The following is an 11,744-nucleotide window of genomic DNA, read 5'->3' as shown; positions in this document are numbered from 1 at the left end:
GGATTCGAAGAAATTCCCTCATGTCCAACCTGAACATAGCCGGACCTCCCTCAGCACAGCTTGGGGAAGAGGGGAAGCAGCTCCTGTCCACCTCACAAAGTCAAATGCAGCACCATCCTCATCCTTTTCCCCCTTGACCCAAAACAACGCTACGGCGATTTGTTTTAAAAAATATGTCTTTAATAGGGGTGCTGAGGAGAGCGATGGGAGCTGTGTGGCTCAGGGGCTGTGGGGCAGGAGCAGCCATGGCAGGCTCAGTCCGTGGACTCGAGCACGGACTCGCTGAGCGCCAGGTCCCAGTAGTGCTCGGCGCTGTGCTTCTTGAAGTGCTCCCGCGCCATGTTCTCCGTGGGGCACTGCTTGAACTTCATCTCGCCGAAGCTGCGATCTTTCGCCGTGCCCTGGAGGGAGATAAGGGTGAGGTGTCACCTCAATTCCCACCCGGCTCCAGGGGATGTGGGGAACACAGCAGTATGTGGTTTTATTTAGGTTACAGCTCAAGGAATGGGACGGAAAGTTGGATCCCACCTCACTTTTGTTTGTTTTCTTAAACCACAACTCACCTCCCAAACCAGAGAGCATTTGTTTGTTTTCTTAACAGACTCCTCGTCAGACTCATCATCATCTGCAAAAACCCCACAATAAAGCTAATTTAGCCCCTGAGGTGGAGCAGGACTCCCCCCTCTCCCAGCAGCACAGCATCTCTCACCCTCTCCCTTTGTGTTTGACGTCTGCTCGTCCCACTTTATTCGATGCAGCATAAGACGTTTGAATTTCTTCTGTGCTTTGGGGCCTGTGGAAGAATCAAGATTCAACATTTTCAGAAAAATCTCCTAACCTGCAGCTAGCAAAGGTTCCCTTCCTCATGGAATGATCTGGGTTTTCTGACTGGATTACTGAGCTCTGCATCATTAACAATGTAATTAATTGAGTTTCTAATTGCCTCCTCACTTCCTTGTCCTTCCCTAACCCCATCACCAATTTCCACAGCAATTCCTGCTGGAGGCAAGCTCCACAACGCTCTGTGGTGACCCAAGTTCTCACCTCCTTCTACCACCACCACATTGACATCTTTGTGCAGAACCACCACTCCTGTGAGGTACAGCTGCCCAGCATTCGCCTCGATTTTGAATTTTTTCGCTGGATTGCTCAAATTTCGAACCCTAAAGAAAAGATGAAAAAAATAAAATATTTGTCAAAAAACAGAACTGAGAGGTCCCTGTGCCCACCTGTGAGCTGTCTCTGAGCTCACTCACCTGTACACAGCTATGTGAACCCCCTGGGAAACATCTTCCTTGAGCTTTTTCACCTTCTTGGCTTTCCGCTGCTCTGCCGTGAGCTTCCTCGCTGCGTTTGCCTCCTCGTGAGCCCTGGAAACAAACAGCACTGAAAAGACTGATCCTAAACAAAACAGCAGCACTCAATCTACCCAAAAGTGTCCCAAAATGTCACAGTACAAGGTGCCACCTACTTCTGTCTCTTGGCCATCTGTGCTCGGACGTGAGCTTCCACCTTTGTTGGGTCCTGCACAGCTTCTGTGCCCAGCACCCGCATCAGGTTGGAAATCCTCACTGCAAGGCAATGGAAGAGGTGCTGGGAGGGCTCCTCTGGGAGAGAAGCTCCCACTGGACAGCTTTTCCCCACCAGAACAATTGCACAAACACAAACCCAGTGTCTGTGTGGATTTCAGATCCCTGCAATCCCAAAGCCTGCCCAGGGCCTGGCTGTCACTCACCTTTGGGCTCTGGTGGTGGCATCAGGCCCAGCCTGACCTTCTCCTGCAGCTCCTTCTGGGCTTCTCGCCGTGTCTGGCGCCGTAATTTCTTCTGCTCTTTCTTTGTTAAATACACGCCCAGGGTCACTGGCGTGTCACTGTCCACTGCAGGGAAATGAGAGCATCAGCAATGTGCCCTGGAGGATCCAGGGGGACACTGGCAGTGCCACACAGAGGGGATGGGGCTGCTGGATGTGCCCAAAGCCAGGGCCGTACCTGGAGGGTTGAGCTGGGCTGGGTGCTCCACCAGGTTGGTGATCCCAAAGTATTCGTCCTTCTTTGAGGTCGTGCCACCTTTTCTAGAAAGGAGAGAGTTGGGCATCATGGCAGAATTGCCAGCATGAATTCCTGCACAAATCCCAACCCAGAGCTCAATGGGCTGAAGGACACCCATGGTGGTGTTATTGTACAGGTGTGTCCCCACATTTTGGGGTTAAGAAGCAGAGCCCCACATCCATCGTGAACAAAACTTGTGCAGATCATAAATAAAACCAAACTTCTTCAACTTTGGGCTAAAATATCCCTGCAACTCCACAGCAGCTGCCTACCACAGCCCCCAGAGAAACTTTGGGAGCAAACCCATCTCTCCAAGATGAGAGGTGGAATTTGATGCTCAAGCACAAACATCTGGCCTGATTTTCCACATGTTTCCCACACCCACTGTGCAGCTCCCGAATTCCTGCTGTGGCAGAACCATCAACACCTGGAAATACTCACAGATCCAGGCCATTGGGGATGATGTAGGAGTCCCACCACTCAATCTCTGGGATCTCCCCCTCCTTCAGCTCCTTCTTTGGGGTGATCAGAGCTAATTTGGTGGAAGTGTGAATCCCAGTTTTCCTGGCAGCCTGGGAGATCTCTGCCTGCAGCTTTTCTAGCTGAGCCTGAGGAGGAAAAAGGAACAGAAAGGTCATTCCAAACCAGCAGAAGCTCTGTGAAGAGCTGAACACAAATCACCTGCTGATTTATCAGGATTCTCAAACAATCTGAAGCAGAGAGAAACCACACAGCACATGATGGAGAGGGGAAGCTCCCAAGCCTGCCAAAACTTTGCTCTTGTTCCTGAGCCTTTCAGGACCATGGAACATTCCCAAAGGAACATCTCCCTCTAGGGACTGCATCCCTCTACTTTTTCTCTCCCCAAGAACTTGGAGCATTTTAACAAAATTCCTTTAAATCTCCACTTCTGATTGATCACTCAACCAGAATGAGATTTGTTTTCTTGAGAACTTTACAATGTTTTGTCAAAAAATGGAGATTTTGCCCTTCAACAGGTGCTGACTTGGGCACACACCATCCCAACAAAACCAGGGTTTTTAAGAAAAAGTTTCAGGTAATTTGACTGGAAAACTTCAGAATCAAAGCCAGCCCAGGAGAGGAGAATCCCCTCCTACCCAAGACCTCTGATACCTTTGTTCTCAACCTTTGGGCAATTTTCTCAAATTTGCCTTTTTCATGGAACTTAAAGGTGCGTTTCTGCCGCTGGGCCGGGGTTATGGAGACCCGGGGGTCAAAGTATGTGTTTGATTCCATATCCTCTGAGGGCTTTTCCTTCAGCTGCTGCTTGAACTGCTCTCTCTTCACTGCTCTGATGTTGGCCTTCAGGGTGGGCATGCGGTGGGTGAGCTCGATCTCCTTCCCGCTGGCATCCACTGTCCGGCCCTGCTCATCCAGGATCAGAGGGGTTGGCTTGGTCTGATCCTTCAGCTCCACTTTCCTGAGGGGCAGGATAAGATATGTTCTATTCAAATGTGAATACAGCACTAAATCAAAGGAAATTGGAGCTTATTTCAACTGTTTCTATATTTTTACAGCTCATCTGTACTGACAGAAGAGACTCCAGCCTTGGAGAAAAGACTCCAATCTCTGCCAAGGAGGAGGAATCTCCATTTCACCTCTTTTAATATAAAATTTATTCCTTCAGCAGCAGTTAATGTCATTGCTGGGGAACCAGCAGCACTGGAGAAGTGTCATTGTCAGATTTTCTGAAAAATCCCTTCACCAGGATTTCTTCTCCTGGGAAGCTGAGAAGCTTCAGAGAAAAACGAAAACAATAATTATCTGATTGCTTCTCTTGTGTTTTGCTGCTTTGGAATGTGCTCTGGAGTTTGTATGATTGGTTTAAATGTGAATTGTTTTTACTTAATGACCAATGAAGAGACAGTCATGAGTTTTCACTATCATTCTTTGTAGCCGTTGATCTGTATCCTTTCTCTAATTTTTAGCATAGCTTTAGTATAGCATTATTTTACATAATATAATATTAATAATAATATAAAATAATAAATTAGCCTTTTAAGAACATCAGATTGACTGATCTCTCCCCTTGTTGGGGTTGCCTGTAAATTCCCCAGAGAAGCCTTTGGGCTTCCCCCCCGGTACTCACGGCGGCGCGATGCCCATGGCGTGCAGGTTGGCCAGTCCCACCATGTTGGCATTGCCAATGAGCCCTGGTTTCAGTGCCAGCTGAGCCTGGATCCTGGCCTGCAGCTCTGCAGCTTTCCTGGCTTTCTCAATGGCATCGTTCATGAACGTGGCTGCCTGAGAGGGCTGGATGGTGTTGCCGATGGGGAGCCGCTCCGACTGGGATGAGGAAGAAATTTTGGGCTGTTGAAAGAGAAGGAAGTTTTGCTCCATGCCTGTTCCAGCAGACTTAGGCAAACATATCACAGCTGAAACAGGGGCCAGGGATGTGTGGGATTTGCCTGTTACCTGTGGGGTTGGAGGACTGATGAAACTCAGCTGCTTTTTCCTCTCCTCAATCTGTCGCGTGGCTGCCTCCATCATCTGTTTGATCTGTGGGACAAAACAGACAGCGAGTTTTCCTTTGCTCTGTTTGGGATCCAAGTTAGGATAAGCTCTGCACTGTGAGGGGACACAGCCCAGCTAAGACTGACCTGGAGCTTAGTCAGCATCCCTGGGCTCTCTGATGGGGGGCCTGGAATGACTTCAGGCTCATCCTCAACCTCCTCGAACCGCGGGATGCGCCGTTTCTTGACACCAGAGGATTCCTTGGACACCTCAGAGTCATCACCAAACACATCCTAGTGTAAGGAAACAGCAGAAAACTGGGTTAGAACAAAATGTTCTCCTCCCAGAGCAGGATTTGAGATGAGAAACCAGCAGCATGTCTCAGCTCCAGCTCCATAACGCAGAATTCCAGGGTGGCACGTGCAGGCTGAGCCCAAGCCCAGCCTGGGCCCTGCTCCCCCACCAGAGAAACACCAATGAAGTCCATGCAAGAGGAGGAGACATCACAGGGATGAGCCTGCCTAACAGCACCACTGCTCCCCTGGCTGCTCAGAGGGGGGACTGGCACTGAGGAGATGTGGAAAGACAGAAATGGCCTGGCCAGAGCTGATCTGACTGGGATAAAAACATCTCCACATCTTCCACCAACCTGAGAGGGTTTGGTGAAAGAATCTGTGCTGTCCTACCAAGCAAAAGGAGGATGTGGCTCTGTTCCCAGGGAGTGTTGGGACACCTGCAGCATTCCCTCACACTCCAGAGAAGCACATGGAGCACTGGCCCCTCTGATGGGCTTTCAGCAGCCTCACGTCACCAAACAAAAGGCACAGCACATTTTCCACAGAGCTCTGCTCAGGCCCAGCCCAGGATCTGTGGATTCCATCATCAGTGCCTGGTTTGTGTGTGGAAACCTGGATGTAGTGTGTGTGTGTGCCAAGGTGTTATTTGAAAAGAAAATATACACACCGGTTGGGAGCGTTAGATGCAATCCCTTCTTCACTACAACGGTTCATATCCTACAAGGACACTTCCTCAGCCACACAGGTACTTCTTGGAAAACCTACAAGTTCAAGAGAAAGGACTTGCCCATAGTATAAAGTGTGGAAACTTTACGTTCAGTTCCTGACCTTCCCAAGCCATGGCCTACCCCAGAGTGAACCGAGGAGCGGCAGCAGGGCCGGGGAACCAGCACTGCCCGACGCCATGGGGACAACAGGAGCCAGGAGGAATCCCTGTGCTGGGGCAGCCTCAGTCAGTCTGAGAGTTCTGCCCACCTCACAGACCACTTGGTGTTCCTGCAGGGTCCAGACAGACCCAGAGTGCAATGGATGAGTGCCAAGAGATGGGATTGCAGAGAGAAGAGCGAGGATTTGGCAGGAGGAACATCTCCCTCCGTGCCAGGAGCCAAGAGAAGAAGGAGCAGTTTCTGCTCTTGCTGCCCAGCCCAGCTTCTGGCTCAGCCAGGAACTCCAGCAGTGCTCAGGCCAGACAGCCCTGTGGCTTCACTGGGGAAGGGTCCCCTGCTGCAGCCCCAGCCCTGCTCCTGCTGCCATCACAGATCCCTCTGGCAGTCAGAGATCCCCGCTGCCATAACCAGATCCTTCCTGCCATCACCAGATCCCTGCTGCCATCACCCTACTGCCATCATGGATCCTTCTGCCAGTGAGAGATCTCTGCTCCTATCACCAGATCCCTGCTGCCATCACCAGATCCCTGATGCTATCACAGATCCCTGCAGCCATCACCAGATCCTTCTGCCATCACCAGATCCTTCTGCCATCACCCTGCTGCCATCACAGATCCCTGCTGCTATGACAGATCCCTCTGCCACCACCAGATCCCTCTGCCATCACCCTACTGCCATCACAGATCTTTCTGCCAGTGAGAGATCCCTGCTGCCATCACCAGATCCCTCTGCCATCACCAGATCCCTCTGCCATCACCAGATCCCTCCTGCCAGTACCAGATCCCTGCTGCTATCACAGATCCCTGCAGCCATCACCAGATCCCTCTGCCATCACCAGATGGAACTTTGCTGGTGGGAGATCCCTGCTGCCATCACCAGATCCCTCCTGCCAGTACCAGATCCTTCTGTCATCACCAGATCCCTCCTGCCAGTACCAGATCCTTGCTGCCATCACAGATCCCTGATGCTACCACAGATCCCTCTGCCATCACCAGATCCTTCTGCCATCACCAGATCCTTGCTGCCATCACCTGCTCTCCCCAGCAGGCTCTCCCCACACTGCTGCCATCACCAAGTGGTGGCACTGCCACTGTCCCCACCTCTGCCATGCCCAGAGGAGCACTTGGATCTCCAGCCCTGCTCAACCCTCACACTCCCACAGGCCCAGGGACCAGCTCAGAAAAGAATTCCTGGAGGGAAATGGGGAGTCCCAGCACTCCCAAAGAGATGCAGATCCTGACAGGACTGCTCTGGCTCACTGAGGTTCAGTGCTGACTGCAATGTTGGGGAAACCCAGAGTGCTCTGAAATAGGAACCTCAGGAAGAGTGAAAGGAACATCACTGTGAGCAGGAGCAGCACAGAGAGAAACTGTCAGACTTGGCAGAGTGATGGCAAAATGGAATTCTGCAGGATGCTGAGAGAAGGCCTCAAGAGAAGAAAGAAGTGAAAACAGCTTTGGATGCACCTTCCACCATCCCAGGCAAGGCAGAAACAGCAGAGCAATGGAATCCCAGCTGGAATCAATCCTGTGCTAGGACAGGAGCTGCCAAAAACCACCTATTGCTGATTCTGGGTGGAGAAAGGGAATGAAAACCCCCCAGATCATCCACCAGAGCCCCAGTGCTGTGTCAGGGCACAGGGAGCAATGGGACATCACTGGGAGCAGCTCCAAATGAAAACAGAAGCACAAGGAGCACTGAGAAGGGAGATGGATGCCCATGGATTCACTCCAGCAGCCTCACAGAAAGCCAAAGCCAGGCTTCCACCTCGGCTTTGGGAAAGAGAACCTCAAGGTAAAGGCTCCCACACTTCACCATGGAGAGGAGTCATTTCTCTTGAACATTCCAAGCTGTACTTCTCTGGAAGAGGAGAGTGTGCCAGAGCACCAGTGCTGCCTGCAGGCCCCCCAGCCACAGGAATAAACCAATCAATAATTAATAACCAATAATCAATAATCACCTTTAGCTCCCGTTTGCGGTTCCGGTCGCTGTTGGATTTGGAGTGCCGGGAGCTCCGTCCTTCCTCCACTGCCTCGAAGAGTTTGTCTACAAATCTCAGGGTGGAATCATCCAGGAAGGGTTTCAGGTGGTCTGCAAAGGAGGAAAATCCCATCAGTGCTGAATTCTGAGCTCGAGGTGGGCAAGAGGATGGAGAACCCAGAGATTCCTTGGGAAATGGAAACCACTTAAATTTAAACGTGATTCAAGTCTACAAACTTCAGGTGTGATTCAATTTAAGTGTGGTTCAAGTCTACAAACACAGGGAGACCTGGAAGCCTCTGGGATCTGTGGATTGTGTTGTCAGGAGCTTTAAACGAAGGGATTAAGGCAGAAGCAAAGCAGGGCTGTAATGGGCAAAAAAAGCACCTTAGTTAAATTACCATTTCCAGTTCCTTGGATAAATAATTAATTTTTACTTGTATTTTGTAAAACATCCCAAGGCCTCCAGCTGAGTCTAGTAGGGCTGTAATGGGCAAAAAAAGCACCCTAGTTAAAATACCATTTCCAGTTCCTTGAATAAAGAATTAATTTTTACTTGCTGTATTTTTAACACATCCCAAAGCCTCCAGCTGAGTCTGACAGGATGGATTTTCCCCTACTCACCTCAAGGAGGGTGAGAGAACCACCCTGTGCCTCTGCCCCTCCACCCTGGTGAGGTTTTGGGGCTATTTCCCATTACCATTTCCAGTTTATTGAACGAAGAATTAATTTTTACTTTGATTTTTAACACATCCCAAGGCCTCCAGCTTTGAGTCCGGCCTGACAGATTTTCCCCATTTCACCTGACAGAACCGCCCTGTGCCCCTTCCCCTCCATCCTAGCAAAGTTTGGGGCTATTTTCCATTAAGAGAACTGCCCTGTACCCCTGCCCCTCCACCCTGGCAAGTTTTGGGGGTGCTCATTTCCAGTTCCTTGAATAAGGAATTAATTTTTACTTGTTGTATTTGGTAATTCATCCCACGGCCTCCAGCTGAATGTGATGGATTTTCCCCTCCTCACTTCACAGAGTGTGACAGAACTGCCCCTCCACCCTGGTGAGGTTTTGGGGCTATTTCCCATTACCATTTCCAGTTTATTGAACGAAGAATTAATTTTTACTTTGATTTTTAACACATCCCAAGGCCTCCAGCTTTGAGTCCAGCCTGACAGATTTTCCCCTCCTCACCTGACAGAACCGCCCTGTGCCCCTTCCCCTCCATCCTAGCAAAGTTTGGGGCTATTTTCCATTAAGAGAACTGCCCTGTACCCCTGCCCCTCCACCCTGGCAAGTTTTGGGGGTGCTCATTTCCAGTTCCTTGAATAAGGAATTAATTTTTACTTGTTGTATTTGGTAATTCATCCCACGGCCTCCAGCTGAATGTGATGGATTTTCCCCTCCTCACTTCATGGAGTGTGACAGAACTGGCCCTCCACCCTGGCGAGGTTTTGGGGCTATTTCCCATTACCATTTCCAGTTTATCGAATGAAGAATTAATTTTTACTTTGATTTTTAACACATCCCAAGGCCTCCAGCTTTGAGTCCGGCCTGACAGATTTTCCCCATTTCACCTGACAGAACCGCCCTGTGCCCCTTCCCCTCCATCCTAGCAAAGTTTGGGGCTATTTTCCATTAAGAGAACTGCCCTGTACCCCTGCCCCTCCACCCTGGCAAGTTTTGGGGGTGCTCATTTCCAGTTCCTTGAATAAGGAATTAATTTTTACTTGTTGTATTTGGTAATTCATCCCACGGCCTCCAGCTGAATGTGATGGATTTTCCCCTCCTCACTTCACAGAGTGTGACAGAACTGCCCCTCCACCCTGGCGAGGTTTTGGGGCTATTTCCCATTACCATTTCCAGTTTATTGAATGAAGAATTAATTTTTACTTTGATTTTTAACACATCCCAAGGCCTCCAGCTCTGAGTCCGCCCTGACAGATTTTCCCCTCCTCACCCGAGAGAACCCCCCTGTGCCTCTGCCCCTCCACCCTGGCGAGGTTTTGGGCTGTTTTCCAAGCCCAGCTCTGGACATACCAGCTGCTTTTTTCTTGTCCATGCCCTTGCCCACGCAGTTGAGGGCTGCAGTGACCACGGTGGGCTCCGAGAAGCCGAGCACTCGTTTCACCGTTTTCTCGATCCATGGCTTCAGCTCGTCCAGCTCCCGCTTGGACAGAGACATCTCTGCTCAGGCTGCAAGGAGAAACAGCAAACAGGGCCCTGGGCTTCATCACCTCATCCAAATCACCTCTGCGAGGTGAGGCTTTGGAGAAATGTGGCACACTTGAGGTAGCTCTGCTGCTGTAGGTGGGGTAAAATTAGTAGGTGGTGTTGGAAACAGAAAAGTTTTAATAAAAGGCAAAATAGCAAAGCTCTTTAGAGAGAAAACTTGAGCTAGGGGCTCTTGAAGAGGCTCTTGTTTATAGTAAAACATCCCACAAAAGTAATTTGTTCTTTTGTTTTTCTAATTAATTGCTTAGGTGAAACCTTTTGGCTTCTGTCCAATTGGCTGCCCTTAAGTTTGAAGTGAAATCCCTAAAATCTTATTTTGCCTAATTTCCTATCCTTAAGTTTGAGGTGAAGTCCCTAAAATCTTCTAAAGTGTCCTTTTACCTAACTGAAGAAAGAAACTTTTGGGCTTTTTTTCCTTTGTAGGAGATAAATGGTAATTTAGTCACTTTGTTAACAAGGTGCAAATTCCTGCAACCACCTCCTCCCTCAGGGATCAGCTCCACGGGTGGGAAAAACTTTTGTGGGTTAAAAAGAGATAAACCACATGAGGAGGAAGGTCTGAGCCCCCCAAATCCCTCCATGGGGTTTGGGAAAGAGAGAAGCACTGAGAGGGGAACATGTGGGACCCCACTGACCCCACAAAACAACCTGAACCCCTTCCCCAAGGGGCTGCCCCAAATCTGGGCTGGTTTCTGGCACTCACATCCCCTCACTCACAGCCAGGGTTGAGGCTGCAACTGCTTTTAACTGGGCCCTAATAGGATTTGGGGAAATCTCCTTAGGGCTGAGCTGGAGCTGGGCACTGAGGTGGAGCTGGATGGACACCTGGGAGAGCTGGGAATGGGAATGGGGTCTGGGGTCAATTATCCTTCCTGGGAACGGGGTCTGGGATCAGGGATCCTTTCTAAGATTGGGAATGGGGTCAGTTATCCATCCTGGGAATGGGAATGGGATCTGGGGTCAGTTATCCCTCCTGGGGTCAGTTATCCATCCTGGGAATGGGGTCTGGGGTCAGTTATCCCTCCTGGAATTGGGGTCCTGGGGCCCCATTCCAGGTCCATGAGCAGTTCCAGGAGGTCACTGCTGCTCCCTCCAAAGCCTGGAAACCTCTGCAGGTTCTGCTTTTCCTGGCAGCTTCCTTACAGCCAGGTTCAAACAGAGCCCAAACTCAAATCCCGGTGTTTCCCCCACGCGTTCTGAGCCTGCAGAGGCTGAGGGCAAGCGGGACTCACAAATCACAGCCCCGAGACACCAACAGCTCTGAGCGCGTCCGTAATAAACCACAAAATTCGTGTAATTAGAGCTAGGTCAGCCTCCTCCGGGAAAGCAGCGGCTTCACTTCACTTCCCGGCTGTTCCCGTGTCACACCGGGACAGCGGAGCCGCCGTGGGGAGGGGACACAACCCCGGCACCGGGATCAATGAACGCGGCGGAGCACTGCCGGGGTTCTGCCTCACACGGACAGACACACGGAGCTCCGGAGACACGGCGCTCCCACCGACCCCGCTCCCGCAGGGCCCGGCATCCCCCGGTGCCGCGGAGCTCCGCCCGGGGCCCGGCCCGGCCCCCTCAGCGCGGCGCGCCGGGCCCGGGGCCACCTCCGCCACCGCCTCCCGCCCTCCCTCCTTCCCGCCAACCCGCCCGCTCCCTCCGTTCCCTGCACGCCCTCCGAGGCCCCCCAGTTTCCCTCACCGGCGCCGTTTTCCCTCACGCCGCTCCCGGTCCCGGCCCGGCGGCCCCTGACGGTGACGGCGCGTCGGGGCGGAAGCGGAAACGCGCGCGCGGCGCGTGCGCGGCCGGGGGCGCGCGGGGGCCGCCGGGAAGGCGGG

At 51.4% G+C, this 11,744-nt stretch overlaps 1 protein-coding gene across 1 annotated transcript; it reads right to left on the bottom strand.

The window, feature by feature from the left end:
- Positions 1-158: 158 nt before the first annotated feature.
- On the bottom strand, positions 159-11,723 carry PRPF3 (pre-mRNA processing factor 3). Its single transcript, XM_064732640.1, has 16 exons — positions 11,608-11,723; positions 9,721-9,876; positions 7,669-7,799; positions 4,672-4,818; positions 4,487-4,570; positions 4,161-4,381; positions 3,185-3,491; positions 2,492-2,658; positions 1,991-2,073; positions 1,736-1,879; positions 1,472-1,571; positions 1,257-1,370; positions 1,045-1,163; positions 710-793; positions 564-625; positions 159-401 (listed from the first exon to the last, which is right to left on the bottom strand). Exons 2-16 carry the CDS (start codon positions 9,863-9,865, stop codon positions 255-257), a joined length of 2,055 nt encoding a protein of 684 aa, XP_064588710.1. The 5' UTR covers positions 9,866-9,876; positions 11,608-11,723; the 3' UTR covers positions 159-254.
- Between the last annotated feature and the right edge of the window lie 21 nt (positions 11,724-11,744).

Source organism: Zonotrichia leucophrys, chromosome 25, assembly GCF_028769735.1.
Source record: "Zonotrichia leucophrys gambelii isolate GWCS_2022_RI chromosome 25, RI_Zleu_2.0, whole genome shotgun sequence".
NCBI classification, from domain to species: Eukaryota; Metazoa; Chordata; class Aves; order Passeriformes; family Passerellidae; genus Zonotrichia; species Zonotrichia leucophrys.
The sequence above is the reverse complement of the archived record's forward strand: the minus strand, read 5'-3'. Positions and strand labels throughout refer to the sequence as shown.

Bases quoted from the DNA above. Each gene is read 5' to 3' on its own strand.
- PRPF3 (XM_064732640.1), bottom strand. From the start codon at position 9,865: ATGTCTCTGTCCAAGCGGGAGCTGGACGAGCTGAAGCCATGGATCGAG. The intron at 4,571-4,671 runs GTCAGTCTTAGC...TTTGTCCCACAG, and splicing joins GGATGCTGACTAAGCTCCAG to ATCAAACAGATGATGGAGGC. The intron at 1,371-1,471 runs GTAGGTGGCACC...GTTTGTTTCCAG, and splicing joins CAGATGGCCAAGAGACAGAA to GGCTCACGAGGAGGCAAACG.